The 19,481-nt window shown below is 45.5% G+C and overlaps 2 protein-coding genes across 2 annotated transcripts in view; one reads left to right on the forward strand and one right to left on the reverse strand.

Annotated features, from left to right (window-relative positions):
* The window catches only part of tceanc2 (transcription elongation factor A (SII) N-terminal and central domain containing 2), a gene marked incomplete at its 5' end in the record, with an annotated part of 2,947 nt that extends 2,094 nt beyond the window's left edge, over nt 1-853 (forward strand). The window contains one exon of the mRNA XM_084139807.1: nt 392-853. Coding sequence (XP_083995933.1) covers nt 392-580 — 189 coding nt within the window. The 3' untranslated portion in view covers nt 581-853. The remainder of the gene's footprint in view (nt 1-391) is intronic.
* Nucleotides 854-4,830: 3,977 nt separating this feature from the next.
* cdcp2 (CUB domain containing protein 2) lies at nt 4,831-10,252 on the reverse strand. The gene is made up of 7 exons (XM_084188108.1): nt 10,096-10,252; nt 9,535-9,882; nt 9,159-9,310; nt 8,147-8,342; nt 6,005-6,358; nt 5,678-5,856; nt 4,831-5,326 (listed from the first exon to the last, which is right to left on the reverse strand). Exons 1-7 carry the CDS (start codon nt 10,160-10,162, stop codon nt 5,015-5,017), a joined length of 1,608 nt encoding a protein of 535 aa, XP_084044234.1. The 5' UTR covers nt 10,163-10,252; the 3' UTR covers nt 4,831-5,014.
* Between the last annotated feature and the right edge of the window lie 9,229 nt (nt 10,253-19,481).

Consider the following 19,481-nt stretch of genomic DNA (forward strand, 5'->3'; position numbering starts at 1 on the left):
CTCGCTGTCTGTGTCTTTCTCTCTCTCTCTCTCACTCTTACTCTCACTCTCTCTGTCTCAGTGTCTCTCTCTCTGTATCGGTGTCTTTCTCTCTCACTCTGTCTCTGTCTCAGTGTCTCTCACTCTCTCTGTCTCAGAGCCTCTCTCACTTTCTCTCACTCTGTCTCTGTCTCAGTGTCTCTCACTCTCTCTCTGTGTCTCACTCTCTCTCTCTCTCTCTCTCTCACTCAGTGTCTCTCCCTCTGTCTCTCCCTCTGTCTCGGTGTCTCTTGCTCTGTCTTTCAGAGAACACGTACACAGAATACATACTCACAGAACACTAATTTCTGTCGGACATTCAAGAACATTGGACAATAAAGTAATCTTCCTTTCCTTGTATGTGATCTATCAGACAGACAGTGGTCTGGTGGAGAACATAGAGAGAGAGGTGTTCCACCAGAGTTCTCGGCTGGTCAGCGGCTCCTACAGACGGACTATCAGGAAGCTGGTCTTCGCCCTCAAACACCAGCCAGAGGTCAGGGGTCAAGTCAAGGAGAGTAAGATCCCAGTCAACCAGCTGGTGTTCACCCACAAGAAGTAAATACACTCTGTTCAGAACCTTCTCTATGGACAAAGAAAAATGATCTAAAAGGGTTCTTTGTGGGTGAAAGGATTCCACCTAGAATATAAAATATATATACAGTACCAGTTTAAAAAAATTATATTTTCTACATTGTAGAATAATAGTGAAGACATCAAAACTATGAAATAACACATATGGAATCATGTACAGTGGGGAGAACAAGTATTTGATACACTGCCGATTTTGCAGGTTTTCCTACGTACAAAGCATGTAGAGGTCTGTCATTTTTATCATAGGTACACTTCAACTGTGAGAGACGGAATCTAAAACAAAAATCCAGAAAATCACATTGTATGATTTTTAAGTAATTAATTTGCATTTTATTGCATGACATAAGTATTTGATACATCAGAAAAGCAGAACTTAATATTTGGTACAGAAACCTTTGTTTGCAATTACAGAGATCATACGTTTCCTGTAGGACTTGACCAGGTTTGCACACACTGCAGCAGGGATTTTGGCCCACTCCTCCATACAGACCTTCTCCAGATCCTTCAGGTTTCGGGGCTGTCGCTGGGCAATACGGACTTTCAGCTCCCTCCAAAGATTTTCTATTTGGTTCAGGTCTGGAGACTGGCTAGGCCTCTCCAGGACCTTGAGATGCTTCTTACGGAGCCACTCCTTAGTTGCCCTGGCTGTGGGTTTCGGGTCGTTGTCATGCTGGAACACCCAGCCACGACCCATCTTCAATGCTCTTACTGAGGGAAGGAGGTTGTTGGCCAAGATCTCGTGATACATGGCCCCATTAATCCTCCCCTCAATACGGTGCAGTCGTCCTGTCCCATTTGCAGAAAAGCATCCCACCTCCATGCTTCACGGTTGGGATGGTGTTCTTGGGGTTTTACTCATCCTTCTTCTTCCTCCAAACACGGCGAGTGGAGTTTAGACCAAAAAGCTCTATTTTTGTCTCATCAGACCACATGACCTTCTCCCATTCCTCCTCTGGATCATCCAGATGGTCATTGGCAAACTTCAGACGGGCCTGGACATGCGCTGGCTTGAGCAGGGGGACCTTGCGTGCGCTGCAGGATGTTAATCCATGAAGGCGTAGTGTGTTACTAATGGTTTTCTTTGAGACTGTGGTCCCAGCTCTCTTCAGGTCATTGACCAGGTCCTGCCGTGTAGTTCTGGGCTGATCCCTCACCTTCCTCATGATCATTGATGCCCCACGAGGTGAGATCTTGCATGGAGCCCCAGACCGAGAGTGATTGACCGTCATCTTGAACTTCTTCCATTTTCTAATAATTGCATCAACAGTTGTTGCCTTCTCACCAAGCTGCTTGCCTATTGTCCTGTAGCCCATCCCAGCCTTGGCAGGTCTACAATTTTATCCCTGATGTCCTTACACAGCTCTCTGGTCTTGGCTATTGTGGAGAGGTTGGAGTCTGTTTGATTGAGTGTGTGGACAGGTGTCTTTTATACAGGTAACGAGTTCAAACAGGTGCAGTTAATACAGGTAATGAGTGGAGAACAGGAGGGCTTCTTAAAGAAAAACTAACAGGTCTGTGAGAGCTGGAATTCTTACTGGTTGGTAGGTGATCAAATACTTATGTCATGCAATAAAATGCAAATTAATTACTTAAAAATCATACAATGTGATTTCCTGGATTTTTATACTTGTTCTCCCCACTGTAGGAACCAAAAAAGTGTTAAACAAATAGCCACCCTTTGCCTTGATGACAGTTTTGCACTCTTGGCATTCTCTCAACCAGCTTCACCTGGAATGCTTTTCCAACAGTCTTGAAGGAGTTCCCACATATGCTGAGCACTTGTTGGCTGCTTTTCCTCCACTCTGCGGTCCAACTCATCCCAAACCATCTCAATTGTGTTGAGGTTGGGGGATTGTGGAAGCCAGGTCATCTGATGCAGCACTCCATCACTCTCCTTCTTGGTAAAATAGCACTTACACAGCCTGGAGGTGTGTTGGTTCATTGTCCTGTTGATAAACAAATGATCGTCCCACTGAGCCCAAACCAGATGGGATGGTGTATCGCTGCAGAATGCTGTGGTAGCCATGCTGGTTAAGTGTGCCTTGAATTCTAAGTAAATCACAGACAGTGTCACCAGCAAAGCACCCCCACACCATAACACCACCTCCTCCATGCTTTATGGTGGGAAATACACATGCTGAGATCATCCGTTCACCTACACCGCGTCTCACAAAGACACGGTGGTTGGAACCAAAAATCTCAAATTTGGACTCCAGACCAAAGGACAAATTTCCACCAGTCTAATGTCCATTGCTCGTGTTTCTTGGCCCAATCAAGTCTCTTCTTCTTATTGGTGTCCTTTAGTAGTGGTTTCTTTTCAGCAATTCGACCATGAAGGCCTGATTCACACCGTCTCCTCTGAACAGTTGATGTTGAGATGTGTCTGTTACTTGAACTCTGTGAATCATTTATTTGGGCTGCAATTTCTGAGGCTGGTAACTCTAATGAACTTATCCTCTGCAGCAGAGGTAACTCTGGGTCTTCCATTCCTGTGGCGGTCCTCATGAGAGCCAGATTCATCATAGCGCTTGATGGTTTTTGCGACTGCACTTGAAGAAACTTTCAAAGTTCTTGACAATTTCCGTATTGACTGACCTTCATGTCTGAAAGTAATGATGGACTGTCATTTCTCTTTGCTTATTTGAGCTGTTCTTGCCATAATATGGACTTGGTATTTTACCAAATAGGGCTATCTTCTGTATACCCCCCTACATTGTCACAACACAACTGATTGGCTCAAATGCATTAAGAAGGAATGAAATTCCACAAATTAACTTTTAAGAAGGCACACCTGTTAATTGAAATGCATTCCATGTGACTACCTCCATGAAGCTGGTTGAGAGAATGCCAAAAGTGTGCAAAGCTGTCATCAAGGCAAAGGTGGCTATTTGAAGAATCGCAAATATAAAATATATTTTGATTTGTTTAACACTTTTTTGGTTACTACATGATTCCATATGTGTTATTTCATAGTTTTGATGTCTTCACTATTATTTTACAATGTAGAAAACAGTACAAATAAAGAAACCCTGGAATGAGTAGGTGTGTCCAAACGTTTGACTGGTACTGTATATAAATAAATATATATTTTTAAAGAGTGTAATCAACCACAAGAAGTAGCTAGCTAACCCCAACCATAAGTCCTGCTGCATTTTGTTTTTTTATTAAAAAGCATTACCCATCTAATTGACAGTGCTCGCATTCCCAAGTGGTCTTTAAGCCAAAATGGTTTCTTATTTTTAAAGGGATTTCTTTTCTTTTTTTTAACCTTAATTGTTTTTGCTTGTTTCTTGTAATTTTCATTTTCTTGTTATTTTTTGTTGTTGGTGGATTTTGTTGTGGTCGGTCTGAGCAGAATCACTGCTCTACAAAGCACCCCAAAATAAAGACTCATTCTGTGATCAAGATGAGGGATTTTGAGCCTCGCATTGCTCAAATGGATCTGCTCAAACATGTTGGTAGCTAAGCCCAGAGCCATGAGGCCTGCTGCAGAGGAAGACTGGGACATGCCAGTTGGTTCTGGACTGGTACCTTTAAAAAAAAATCAGCTGGTCTCCAATCACAAGAAGAAGCTAGCTAGCCCCTCAGCCCCCAAAAGACTGTGACATGATTCTGGCAAATACTTTTGCTGGACTGGACTGGTGCCTTTTTCCAAAATGGTGAAAGACAGTCGGAGAACACAGTCGTTCATCTGGACTGGACTGGTGCCTTTTTCCAAAATGGTGAAAGACAGTCGGAGAACACAGTCGTTCATCTGGACTGGACTGGTGCCTTTTTCCAAAATGGTGAAAGACAGTCGGAGAACACAGTCGTTCATCTGGACTGGTGCCTTTTTCCAAAATGGTGAAAGACAGTCGGAGAACACAGTCGTTCATCTGGACTGGACTGGTGCCTTTTTCCAAAATGGTGAAAGACAGTCGGAGAACACAGTCGTTCATCTGGACTGGACTGGTGCCTTTTTCCAAAATGGTGAAAGACAGTCGTAGAACACAGTCGTTCATCTGGACTGGACTGGTGCCTTTTTCCAAAATGGTGAAAGACAGTCGGAGAACACAGTCGTTCATCTGGACTGGACTGGTGCCTTTTTCCAAAATGGTGAAAGACAGTCGGAGCACACCGTCATTAGTCTTATTAATTAGGCCTACCTCTTCTGATTAGTATTTTAATTGAGCTGTTGTTTATTCATCTTAGATTTTCTATATTGAAGTAAATCAAATGTTGATCTCTGCCTGTGTTTTTATTATGAATGTCGAGAGCGGTGACAATATTAAATCATTGTTTTGGTACGATTTGAAATGAGCAATAGACATTTATTACAAAAATAAATCTGTCGGTTTTCATTGTAAACCTCAACATGTTCTGGCTCACGTAGACCGCATCGCCAACCTCCTCTCTTTCTCTACTAAAGCAGTACCAGCCAGATTACAGCGATCACCATCAGAACAACAGCCAGCACACAGATGCTAATAAACACTATATCACTGGGGTCGTGAGGCTCTGGGTCTGCCTCCTTCCCTCCCCCTCCACCGGACCCCTCTGCTTGGCGTCGGGCCAGCTCGTTCATCCTCTGGTGCTCCTCGGCTGAGACGATGTGAATGGTGGCCATCTTGCGCTGGGCGTCGCACTGTACCTCGTACTCCTGGACGCTCCGCCCCTTCCCGTCGGAGAAGTCGATGTAGAGCGTGTTCACCAGCATGGTGATGTTACGCCGTGGCTGGTCAGATGACAGGGGTCAGAGGTTAAGGGTCAGGGTCAGGGTTATACAGATGGACAGCAAACAGACATCATATGCTTGTGACCACTGCTATTTTGTCACATCCTCTAGTATCCTCAATTCCCTTCTACACTGTCCTATCGCTTCAATAAAATGGACAAATGAAGAAGAAAAAACAACCACAAAAATTCATGTCAAATGAACAGTTGTAAACAGCTTTAAACTGGCGTCATCATGCCAGTGGCTACCCACTAGGCACAGACGTCAATTCAACGTCTATGCCACGTTGGCTCAATGTAATTTTAAATCAAATGGAAACAATGTTGAATCAACCAGTGGGTAGTTGGTTACCTGGCCTGCAGTGCCACATTTTTCGAAGCGTGCCAGGATCTTATAGGTGGTAGGTGTCAGCTGGGAGGTACAGGAGCGATCCCCCAGAAAGATACTCTCACGGTTCAGCCCAGGCAGTGACTGCTGGGAGATATGGATGGTGAACTCTGTCCTCGTACAGCTGATGTTAACTGGTACCACTGGGAATGAGGTGGAGACATAACACACGCACGGACACACACGTTTGTATTTGCACTTGTCTCTTGAATTATTAAATAAACATACAAAAAAAAAAAACGTGATAGTTTGGATACGTTTCAGCAACCTTGCTTCAGTTCAGACACTCACCTCCTACATAGGAAGCAGAGAACCCTCTATAAGCTGAGTTCCTGTCTGTACTGAGGACCACCAGCATGTTGTTGTTCTTAGAGATCAGAGACCCGGGTTGTTCCGAGCCACACCATCGCCCTAGCAATGGGTCTTTCTCTCTGCTCCCATCATGCACAGCTACAGAGTCGTAGTCGCACTCGTCTGATAGGCTGTTCCTGTCCTCCAGCTCCATAGCGTTGAAGAACAGTTTGATGCGGTAGCCCCTGGCCAGGTTGATGGTCCAGTGACACTTGATGTTGTTGGGGTAGATGTTAGGGTAGTGGGGGCTGGTGAAGTTAGCACTTGGTGCAGACAGCACCTGCTGGCATTCACCTGTCAGACAGACATATGAGGCAAAACAGGGTTGTCTTAAGTAGGTCACACCGTAGCAAAAATGTAACTAAAGATGTGTTGTTACTGAATAGGTTCAGCTAGTACCTTTACCGTTTCAAAACATTTTCTCCCTACTGAACACAATCCTGGTGTCAGTGAATGTGCAGTGTAATCTCCCCATGGACCTCAGGATAGTACAGGACAGTTTAATCTCACCCCATGGACCTCAGGATAGTACAGGACAGTTTAATCTCACCCCATGGACCTCAGTATAGTACAGGACAGTTTAATCTCACCCCATGGACCTCAGGATAGTACAGGACAGTTTAATCTCACCCCATGGACCTCAGGATAGTACAGGACAGTTTAATCTCACCCCATGGACCTCAGGATAGTACAGGACAGTTTAATCTCACCCCATGGACCTCAGGATAGTACAGGACAGTTTAATCTCACCCCATGGACCTCAGTATAGTACAGGACAGTTTAATCTCACCCCATGGACCTCAGGATAGTACATGACAGTTTAATCTCACCCCATGGACCTCAGTATAGTACAGGACAGTTTAATCTCACCCCATGGACCTCAGGATAGTACAGGACAGTTTAATCTCACCCCATGGACCTCAGGATAGTACAGGACAGTTTAATCTCACCCCATGGACCTCAGGATAGTACAGGACAGTTTAATCTCAACCCATGGACCTCAGGATAGTACAGGACAGTTTAATCTCACCCCATGGACCTCAGTATAGTACAGGACAGTTTAATCTCACCCCATGGACCTCAGCATAGTACAGGACAGTTTAATCTCACCCCATGGACCTCAGTATAGTACAGGACAGTTTAATCTCACCCCATGGACCTCAGGATAGTACAGGACAGTTTAATCTCACCCTATGGACCTCAGGATAGTACAGGACAGTTTAATCTCACCCCATGGACCTCAGGATAGTACAGGACAGTTTAATCTCACCCCATGGACCTCAGGATAGTACAGGACAGTTTAATCTCACCCCATGGACCTCAGGATAGTACAGGACAGTTTAATCTCACCCCATGGACCTCAGTATAGTACAGGACAGTTTAATCTCACCCCATGGACCTCAGGATAGTACAGGACAGTTTAATCTCACCCCATGGACCTCAGGATAGTACAGGACAGTTTAATCTCACCCCATGGACCTCAGGATAGTACAGGATAGTTTAATCTCACCCCATGGACCTCAGGATAGTACAGGACAGTTTAATCTCACCCCATGGACCTCAGGATAGTACAGGACAGTTTAATCTCACCCCATGGACCTCAGGATAGTACAGGACAGTTTAATCTCACCCCATGGACCTCAGGATAGTACAGGACAGTTTAATCTCACCCCATGGACCTCAGGATAGTACAGGACAGTTTAATCTCACCCCATGGACCTCAGTATAGTACAGGACAGTTTAATCTCACCCCATGGACCTCAGGATAGTACAGGACAGTTTAATCTCACCCCATGGACCTCAGAATAGTACAGGACAGTTTAATCTCACCCCATGGACCTCAGCATAGTACAGGACAGTTTAATCTCTCCCCATGGACCTCAGGATAGTACAGGACAGTTTAATCTCACCCCATGGACCTCAGGATAGTACAGGACAGTTTAATCTCACCCCATGGACCTCAGGATAGTACAGGACAGTTTAATCTCTCCCCATGGACCTCAGCATAGTACAGGACAGCCATGAGGGAGTGACCTAGTGGTCAGTACACCCGTAGTATATGTCCTCCACCGTCCTACCTACCTGAGTAGTAGTAAGCCTTGAACCCTCGTCCCCCGATGTTGAAGTCAGACTTGAACACCACCAGGAGCTGGTTGGAGGTAGTAACAATCTTAGGAGGCTTCTCCCCTCCACAGTAGTTCCCCAGGTGTCTGTGAGTGACGGTCGGGCCGTCGAAGAGAGCCACGAAGTCAAAATTACAGCCCTCGTTGTTCTCAAGCTGGAATGAATGAATTATATTTTATTTTGTCACGTCATATTTATGACCCATCAGGGATACTAAGACACTTACAGTATGTGCGTCCCAGTTGGCTCCATCAGGGATACTTAGAGACTTACAGTATGTGTGTCCCAGTTGGCTCCATCAGGGATACTTAGAGACTTACAGTATGTGTGTCCCAGTTGGCTCCATCAGGGATACTTAGAGACTTACAGTATGTGCATCCCAGTTGGCTCCATCAGGGATACTTAGAGACTTACAGTATGTGCATCCCAGTTGGCTCCATCAGGGATACTTAGAGACTTACAGTATGTGTGTCCCAGTTGGCTCCATCAGGGATACTTAGAGACTTACAGTATGTGTGTCCCAGTTGGCTCCATCAGGGATACTTAGAGACTTACAGTATGTGTGTCCCAGTTGGCTCCATCAGGGATACTTAGAGACTTACAGTATGTGTGTCCCAGTTGGCTCCATCAGGGATACTTAGAGACTTACAGTATGTGCGTCCCAGTTGGCTCCATCAGGGATACTTAGAGACTTACAGTATGTGTGTCCCAGTTGGCTCCATCAGGGATACTTAGAGACTTACAGTATGTGTGTCCCAGTTGGCTCCATCAGGGATACTTAGAGACTTACAGTATGTGTGTCCCAGTTGGCTCCATCAGGGATACTTAGAGACTTACAGTATGTGCGGCCCAGTTGGCTCCTTATTCCCTATATAGTGCCCGGGCTCTGGTCAAAAGTAGGGAACTAATATAGATAAATGGGGTACCATTTGGGATGCATCGATTTCTCTTCACATGTTAGAGAACATACCTGGAAGTCAAGGAAGACCAGACTGACCACGCTGCGGTTGGACACATGGACCGTCCAGGAACAGTCGGCGTTGTTGCTGTACTGGGTATCAGGACTGTAGCCTGGGCTGGAGATGATGCCAGACAGACCGGTAAGGACCCCACCACACACATCTAGGGGAGAGGGGTGAAAGAGAGGAATAAGACACGGGTGGGTGACAAGGTTTTGCAGGATTTTGTTCCAGCCGAGCTCTTAAGTTAACACACCTGATCCAACTACTCAAGGTCCTGTTCCTTGTTGTTGTGGGTTACTGTGAGGTTTGAGTGGCTGTATTCAGCAGAGGCATACGTGTATATTAATGGCTTTGGTTATCCTGTGAGAGGAAGTGAAAGCTCACCTTTCCTGTAGCCCACAGAGAACCCTCTGTGAGCCACATGACGATCGGAGTGGAAAATGATCGACATAACATTCCAGGAGGAAGTGAACCGAGGAGGGGACACGTCACCACAGAACGTCCCCAGTAGGTTCCCCTCATCCTCGGACACACCGTTATAGATCTTGACGTAGTCGTAGGAGCAGGCGGCGTGATACTCCAACTCAAAGTGGCGGAAGGTGAGCAGGACAGAGGACCCCTCGGCCACTACAATCAGCCACACACACTGGATGTTGTACGGGTACAGACCTGGGTAGTTGGGGCTGGAGATGTTGCCGGAAGAGGCGGAGAGGATCCCGCCACATTTCACCCCTTGGGAATAGAAGTTGGAGGAATAGAAGTTATAGTTTATAAAGGATTCACAAACGGTTTTGTAAAAGGTTTGTAAGTAGTTTACTGGTAAGTATTAGTTTATAATTTACACATCGGTAATAACAGTTACTTACAACACACATATAAGTGAGTGTTGTGTAACTGAATTTGCTGAGGCAAATATGATAGAAATATACAATGCAAAAAGCTCACCTTTCTTAGTGACAGCCTTGCCAACAACCAACAGTAAATAAAGGAGTATATCCATCCTTACAGTCATGTTGTTATCGTTGTTGTCAGACTTCCAATAGGATTACAAAGCAATGGCAACACAAATAGAAAAACAAGAGCAAAGTCCTGTCACCACAGCTCTGGGTCGATGGCAGAGGTGGTAGTAAGTGTAATAGGACCTTAAACGAGGAACCCGATAGGTTGGGCCACCCCCCCTGGCCTTGCCTCCTACTCTACATGTTAATGACCGATATCGAGTGAGCAAGCGGCGAGGGTGGCTTGTCAGGACACTGTATGGAAAGATGGATAAATTAGTAATGATGGTGTCACACACTCACACTGGACACCATGCAGCTGCTATGGAGTTTAGAAAGGAGACATTAGGGAAGAGCGACAGTATCAGGATGGAGGAACCTTCATCCCTTGATCACAAAACCAAATGGGCTCATTTTGGAGAGAGAGAGAGCGAGAGAGAGAGAGAGAGAGAGAGAGAGAGAGCTGGGGGTTCACTGAGAGAGAGAGAGAGAGAGAGAGATGGGGGTTCACTGAGGGAGAGATGGGTGTTCACTGAGGGAGGGAGAGCGAGAGAGATGGGTGTTCACTGAGGGAGGGAGAGCGAGAGAGATGGGGGTTCACTGAGGGAGGGAGAGCGAGAGAGATGGGTGTTCACTGAGGGAGGGAGAGCGAGAGAGATGGGGGTTCACTGAGGGAGGGAGAGCGAGAGAGATGGGTGTTCACTGAGGGAGGGAGAGCGAGAGAGATGGGTGTTCACTGAGGGAGGGAGAGCGAGAGAAATGGGTGTTCACTGAGGAAGGGAGAGCGAGAGAGATGGGGGTTCACTGAGGGAGGGAGAGCGAGAGAGATGGGTGTTCACTGAGGGAGGGAGAGCGAGAGAGATGGGGGTTCACTGAGGGAGGGAGAGCGAGAGAGATGGGGGTTCACTGAGGGAGGGAGAGCGTCCCAGATCTTGTTGGAGCGCTGATGAAGTTCATTGACTATCTGGACACTGGGCACACATTCACTTGGATTATGTAGCCTTAAACAGGGCTGGCCCCTCTCCTGGAGAGCGCTACTGTGTGTGCAGGCTTTTGTTCTAACCCTACTGTTGAGCAGGTCCTCATGATAGAGAGCGAGAGAGGGAGATCTAGGCCTGCTTGTGGTCAGTGTGAGTTTAAAAATACAAAGAGACTGCACACAGTGCTTCAGTATCAGTCTGACTCATCTGTCTTCTGTTGCTTCAATGGCCGATTCAATACATCCGATTAATGGGTGTTCACTTGACTAAATTGCTGTGGTTTGTGACCTATGCTAGAGTGAAGTGAATAAAAGCATGTGTTGCCGCAGTTCCACAAACGATCTACTAGATGGCGATGTTGCTCTGCATTGAGAATCACCATGAAAGTCCACTCTGGAAATGTAAGGAGTCAAGCTGTTTGATGATTGGTTTGTGTCTGAGCCCTGAACTGAACTGAAATAAATAAGAACGAGATTAAAATCGCTCGTGTTTTCCTCAGTCACAACCGTTCCTGGAACCAAAATATATACAAGCCTCCGGTTTCCAAGAAAGTTGGATTACGATTTTGCAGACAGATTCAGAACATAATTTGCATAATTTTCTGAAAGTGGAAGGCTTTGTATATTACAACCGGGGAAATGTGTTTCAGTGAGATATGTTGTTTAGAGCAATGAAATAACTCTATGACCGATAAACACCTTTCAATTAACAGCAAATCAGCCAAGTTTACAGTGGAAAGGTCCTTGTGGATAATAATAATAAGCCATTTAGCAGACACTTTTATCCAAAGTGACTTACAGTCACGTGTGCATACATGTTTACGTATGGGTGGTCCCGGGGATCGAACCCACTACCCTGGCGTTACAAGCGCCGTGCTCTACCAATTGAGCTACAGAGGACCTGGATACCTCAGGCTGATAACCTATTGGATTCTCCATTTTCTGAGAGGATGTTTAGAACACTTAAAAGCTGTTATGAACTCAGAAATATTAAAAGCACTAAAATGGATTTAGGATATTTTTCTATTCTGTTGTTGACTTATATAGTCTATAGATCATACTCTTGGAGAAAATGGTAGCGCGCGCCTCACAAAATTCCACGGTTTTGTTCTATCCCAACAGTAAAAATACATGATTCAAGCGTTTCATAAGCTGAACAGTTGAATCAGATGACTAGTGCTGGAGTAGAAAAAAAAGTGCAACCTTGCGGGGGGCCCCGAGGATTGGAGTTGTGAAACCATACTTGTGTTGCCTAAACGTGTTATATCTCATTCAAAATGTCCATTCAGATGTTGTGTGCTTCTCTGCTAGCATCTGAATGCTGCTACCACTTCTCTATGTATTGCCATTATTTAACCAGTTAAGTCATTGAGGTTGTTCTCTTTGACAATAACAACCCTCGAAAATCTCTTTGAGCTGCATGTTTATTCTCCATCTGAAGGCTGCTCCATGGCCTTGTGTATTACCTCTGAAGGCTGCTCCATAGCCTTGTGTATTACCTCTGAAGGCTGCTCCACGGCCTTGTGTATTACCGTTAATTAACCAAGTAGGTTGATCTCTTCAACCCTATCCCCTGAAACTCTCAGGCTGCACGTTCATTCAGACATTGCACTAAAGACTGGACCGTCACCTTGTGTTCCCAACAAGAAGATCACTTACAGTCAGTCTCTTTCTCAGTGGTATAAAGTACTTATGTAAAAATACTTTCAAGTACTACTTAAGTCGTTTTCTTTGGGGGTATCTGTACTTTACTTTTTTACTATTTATATTTGTGATTACTTTGACGTTTACTCCACTACATTCCTAAAAAATATATGTACTTTTTACTCCCATACATTTTCCCTGACACCAAAAAGTACTTGCTACATTTCGAATGCTCAGGCAGGACAGAATAATGGTCAAATTCACTCACATATCAATATAACGCGTTGTCATCCCTACTGCCTCTGATCTGGCGGACTTACTAAGCACAAATACTGTGTTTGTAAATTATGTATGAGTGTTGGAGTGTGCCCTTGGCTGTCCATAATAAAAACAAAAAAAGGACACTTTATTTATCATTTACTTCAACTTTTACTAAAGTATGACAATTGAGTACTTTTCCCACCACTGCTCTTTCTTTACTCCTGTTATTAAAGGTGGGTCTATAACGGTTCTCTCTCTCTCCCTCAAGGACTACCGTGAATAAACATCCGCCATTTGAGATCGTCCTTATACAACTGTTCATTGCGTAGAGGACATGAGTTATCATCATGGCCAATAGCTACACAATGAAATCCTCCCTCCACTGACACCGAAAGCAATAACGGGAAGATGTGTAGGCTGAGGGACGTTAGAGAGAGAGGAATGCATTAAACTGTGTGGGCTGAGTGATGAAGGATAAAGAGCCTCTGTGACCCTCTTGACCTTGCAGGATGTGGTTCTCTATAGGTGGCCATTTTGTTTTTTGCTAGTTGCTACTGTAGCGGCTTGTTTGGTGTTCTGCATTACAATGAGGAGTCTTACTTTCTGAAGATCACACAGCGGCTTAGTGGAAAGACATAATAACAAAGATGAGAAGGAAACTGATACAGCACAAATGGATGCGGGGGAATGAGAGAGATGGCAATTATCTTTTGAACACAGACATTAGCCTAGCGTAGGAAGTCCCATAAAAAATAAATGCAGCATGTTTTCTTCCCCCCCACACACTGTCAGTCTAAGAAGAAGCTATTGGTGCCACGCAGTGCAATAATCTTAGCTATTCTTTCAGGTGAAATGTCACTGAAAAACAACCCCTGTCTCTGTCTGTTTGTCTATCTATTTAAAGGGAAATTCCACCCCAAAACTATCTTTTGGATAGTTTTTGGAGTAATGAAACGAATACCAAAAGATTGTTTTTGGGTGGTGTTTTCCTTTAAGCATTGGCAGCACTGATGTAATGAATGATTCAGCGAGCGATGTGACGTGGCAGGCTGCAGTGTAAATAGTCTAGAACACATGACAGGAGGGGTGACAGAGGAGATGTAGAGGCACCGACACAGACAGATAGAAATCACAGTACTATTATAGCCCCCGGAAAAGACACTTAATTAAGCTGTTTTACCACTCTCTGTCGATGTGTGTGTGTGTTTGTGTGTGTGTGTGTGTGTGTGTGTGTGTGTGTATGTGATGGTTAGCCTGGTTGTTTGGTACTTTCTGTGTCCATGCATACAAATACCTTTTGAAATGTTTGAGTCCTTCTTGAATGTGATTTGTGGATTCAAATTAAGTATTTATATATATGTGTGCCCGTGCCCGTGTGTGTGTGTGTGTGTGTCAAGACTCTTCTTTAAGCTGTGCTACTAGCCTTTACCATCTAACCACTAGCGGCCAAGTCATAATGATGGACCCACCTAATCAGCAGATTGCTCCGGCTATGATCTCACATGAATATTCACACAACTAATAAAAAAAAAAAAAAGAATAGAAAGATGAAAATAAAAGCTTTGGTGATTATGATAATATTCACCCTGATGAGTCAATCCACTCAAGATGGTTGCATCTGAAATGCTACCCTAGACCCTATATAGTGCACTACTTCTGAACAGAGCCCATAGGGGTCAGGTAAAAAGTAGTGAACTAGGCAAGTCAGTTAAGAACAAATTCTTATTTACAACGACGGCCTACACCGGCCAAACCCGGACGACGCTGGGCCAGTTGTGCGCCGCCCCTATGGGACTCCCAATCACGGCCGGTTGTGATACAGCCTGGAATCGAACCAGGGGGTCTGTAGTGACGCCTGCAAGCACTGAAACGCAGTGCCTTAGACCGCTGCGCCACTCGGGAGCACATATATACATAGAGGATAGGGTGCCATTTCAGACGTAGTATATGAACAAACAAAACAAATATAAAAAAACGAAACCTGCTGTCAGATAATTGATCTGAATGACCTCCATCGGATACAGTAGAGATTCTGTAGAATTCTCCTACTCACCACCGCTACTAGAACTGGTCAGTTATCTGTGGCCGTTTCGTGGTACGTTGGTTGTTCACCAGCTTGAGAATGTACATGGTTCTCCACATGGGTGTGATATAGTCTGTGCCAAAATTAATAGTCACAGGAAGTTGCTATAGTCCTCCATATGTCTTAAGGCCTGTGAATCCTTTTCAACGTGACCAGATTTGTGTTCTGCTGTTTCCTCTTCTCCTACTCCCCACTGTGATAGCTACCCACTACCCAACCACAGAAATCAATGCGATGACATTAAATCAACGTGGAAAACGGATTGGATTTGCAAAAAGTAATCAATGTAAGGACATTTTGTATTTTTGTACCAAACTTTTAACCTATATCCAGTGACCTGGTGAAATGTTTTGTTGCTATAACGGCTCTTAGTGAGACACCTGGATAAAGGAGGGATAAATGGATAGGTCACCAAGAGATAAAGGAGGGATAAATGGATAGGTCACCAAGAGATAACGGAGAGATAAATGGATAGGTCACCAAGAGATAAAGGAGGGATAAATGGATAGGTCACCAAGAGATAAAAGAGGGATAAATGGATAGGTCACCAAGAGATAAAGGAGGGATAAATGGATAGGTCACCAAGAGATAACGGAGGGATAAATGGATAGGTCACCAAGAGATAAAGGAGGGATAAATGGATAGGTCACCAAGAGATAAGGAAGGGATAAATGGATAGGTCACCAAGAGATAACGGAGGGATAAATGGATAGGTCACCAAGAGATAAAGGAGGGATAAATGGATAGGTCACCAAGAGATAACGGAGGGATAAATGGATAGGTCACCAAGAGATAAAGGAGGGATAAATGGATAGGTCACCAAGGGATAAAGGAGGGATAAATGGATAGGTCACCAAGGGATAAAGGAGGGATAAATGGATAGGTCACCAAGGGATAAAGGAGGGATAAATGGATAGGTCACCAAGAGATAAAGGAGGGATAAATGGATAGGTCACCAAGAGATAAAGAAGGGATAAATGGATAGGTCACCAAGAGATAAAGGAGGGATAAATGGATAGGTCACCAAGAGATAAACACATGCAGTGCCTCGTGGATAGATAAAGGAATGATACATGGTCCACAGTGTCCCTCTACATAGCTAACCCTATGGCCCTGATGTTGTAGCAGCCCTGATGTTGTAGCAGCCCTGATGTTGTAGCAGCCCTGATGTTGTAGCAGCCCTGATGTTGTAGCATCCCTGATGTTGTAGCAGCCCCTGATGTTCTATCAGCCCTGATGTTGTAGCAGCCCCTGATGTTCTATCAGCCCTGATGTTGTAGCAGCCCCTGATGTTCTAGCAGCCCTGATGTTCTAGCAGCCCTGATGTTGTAGCAGCCCCCGATGTTCTAGCAGCCCTGATGTTGTAGCAGCCCTGATGTTGTAGCAGCCCTGATGTTGTAGCAGCCCTGATGTTCTAGCAGCCCTGATGTTCTAGCAGCCCTGATGTTGTAGCAGCCCTGATGTTCTAGCAGCCCTGATGTTCTAGCAGCCCTGATGTTCTAGCAGCCCTGATGTTCTAGCAGCCCTGATGTTGTAGCAGCCCTGATGTTCTAGCAGCCCTGATGTTCTAGCAGCCCTGATGTTCTAGCAGCCCTGATGTTCTAGCAGCCCCTGATGTTGTAGCAGCCCTGATGTTCTAGCAGCCCCTGATGTTGTAGCAGCCCTGATGTTGTAGCAGCCCCTGATGTTGTAGCAGCCCTGATGTTCTAGCAGCCCTGATGTTCTAGCAGCCCTGATGTTCTAGCAGCCCTGATGTTCTAGCAGCCCTGATGTTCTAGCAGCCCTGATGTTGTAGCAGCCCCTGATGTTCTAGCAGCCCTGATGTTGTAGCAGCCCCCGATGTTCTAGCAGCCCTGATGTTGTAGCAGCCCTGATGTTCTAGCAGCCCCTGATGTTCTAGCAGCCCTGATGTTCTAGCAGCCCCTGATGTTGTAGCAGCCCTGATGTTCTAGCAGCCCCTGATGTTGTAGCAGCCCTGATGTTGTAGCAGCCCCTGATGTTGTAGCAGCCCTGATGTTCTAGCAGCCCTGATGTTCTAGCAGCCCTGATGTTCTAGCAGCCCTGATGTTCTAGCAGCCCTGATGTTGTAGCAGCCCCTGATGTTCTAGCAGCCCTGATGTTGTAGCAGCCCCCGATGTTCTAGCAGCCCTGATGTTGTAGCAGCCCTGATGTTGTAGCAGCCCTGATGTTGTAGCAGCCCCTGATGTTCTATCAGCCCTGATGTTCTAGCAGCCCTGATGTTCTAGCAGCCCTGATGTTCTAGCAGCCCTGATGTTGTAGCAGCCCTGATGTTCTATCAGCCCTGATGTTCTATCAGCCCTGATGTTCTAGCAGCCCTGATGTTCTAGCAGCCCTGATGTTGTAGCAGCCCCTGATGTTGTAGCAGCCCTGATGTTCTATCAGCCCTGATGTTGTAGCAGCCCTGATGTTCTATCAGCCCTGATGTTGTAGCAGCCCTGATGTTCTATCAGCCCTGATGTTGTAGCAGCCCTGATGTTCTATCAGCCCTGATGTTGTAGCATCCCTGATGTTCTATCAGCCCTGATGTTCTAGCAGCCCCGGGGCCTCATTTATCAATATTGTGTAGAAACGATTCTAAAATTACTACTTAAGAACGGATTTTAAAATGTTCGTATGCATAGAACAAGTGTGATTTATCAAACAATCCTACGAGCATCACACGCACACCGGTAGGAGATAACTATTGATAAATACCAATTGTTCTCAGTCTCAGTGCTCGTACAAGACCTTGGCTTATTTGCATTTAGAAACGGCCCTAATTAACCATATATGGTCAAAATTATTCCTTTAAAGCCCATGGGGAATATACAACGCTGTACCATGAAAGACAACATCGCAACCAAAAGAAGCGAATAAATTTTTTCCGAGACTGAAATAGAGGTGCTAGTTTCAGAGATTGAGGTCAACCAAAAGGCTTTATTTGGCTCGCTCAGTTGTGGCTTGACCAGTAAAAATAAAAACATAGCTACAAAGAGAGGACCATTAAGCCAATTAGTTGCTTTATCAATGGCAAATATGCTTCAAATGAATAGGCAACACTCACCAATAAGCCATCCATCCTCAACAGCTCCCTCCTGTAGGCGTATAGGCCAACATTGCTGTTCTGCAGAATGAACGAGTTGTGCGTTCAACCTGGACAGCTTGCCACCACATTCAGCAGCGTATACTACATGACCAAAAGTATGTGGACACCCCTTCAAATTAGTGTGTTCGGCATTTCAGACACCCGTTGCTGACAGGTGTATGAAATCGAGCACACAGCCATGCAATCTCCATAGACAAACATTTGTAATAGAATGGCCCGTACTGAAGAGCTCAGTGACTTACAATGTGGCACCGTCATAGGAAGTCAGTTCATCAAATTTCTGCCCTTCTAGAGCTGCCCCGGTCAACTGTAAGTGTTGTTATTGTGACGTGGAAACGTTTTGGAGCAACAGCGGTTTTGCCGCGAAGTGGGAGACCAAACAAGCTCACAGAACAGGACCGCAGAGTACTGAAGAGTGTAGCGTGCAAAAATCGTCTGTCCTCGGTTGCAACTGCCTCTGGAAGCAACGTCAGCACAAGAACTGTTCGTCGGGAGCTTCATGAAATGGGTTTCCTGGCTGAGCAGCTGCACACAAGCCTAAAATCACCATGCACAATGCCAAGCGTCGGCTGGAGTGATGAATCACGCTTCACCATCTGGCAGTCCGACGCACGAATCTGGGTTTGGCGGATGCCGGGAGAACGCTACCTGCCCCAATGCATATTGCCAACTGTAAAGTTTGGTGGAGGCGGAATAATGGTATGGGGCTGTTTTTCATGGTTTGGGTTAGGCCCCTTAGTTCCAGTGAAGGGAAATCTCAACGATGCAGCATAGAATGACATTCTAGACGATTCTGTGCTTCCAACTTTGTGGGAACAGTTTTGGGAAGGCCCTTTCCTGTTTCAGCATGACAATGCCCCCGTGCACAAAGCAAGGTCCATACAGAAATGGTTTGTCGAGATCAGTGTGGAAGAACTTGGCTGGCCTGCACAGAGCTCTGACCTCAACCCCATCGAACACCTTTGGGCTGAATTGGAACGCTGACTGCGAGCCAGGCCTAATCGCCCAACATCAGTGCCCAACCTCACTAATGCTCTTGCGACCTCACTAATGCTCTTGTGGCTGAATGGAAGCAAGTCCCCGCAGCAATGTTCCAACATCTAGTGGAAGGCCTTCGCAGAAGAGTGGAGGCTTTTATAGCAGCAAAGGGGGGGGACCAACTCCATATTAATGCCCATGATTTTGGAATGAGATGTTCTATGAGCAGGTGTCCACATACTTTTGGTCATGTAGTGTATTTTGTGCATCACATAACCTATC

The sequence above is a fragment of the Coregonus lavaretus genome (assembly GCF_964263955.1).
Source record: "Coregonus lavaretus genome assembly, chromosome: 23".
NCBI classification, from domain to species: domain Eukaryota; kingdom Metazoa; phylum Chordata; class Actinopteri; order Salmoniformes; family Salmonidae; genus Coregonus; species Coregonus lavaretus.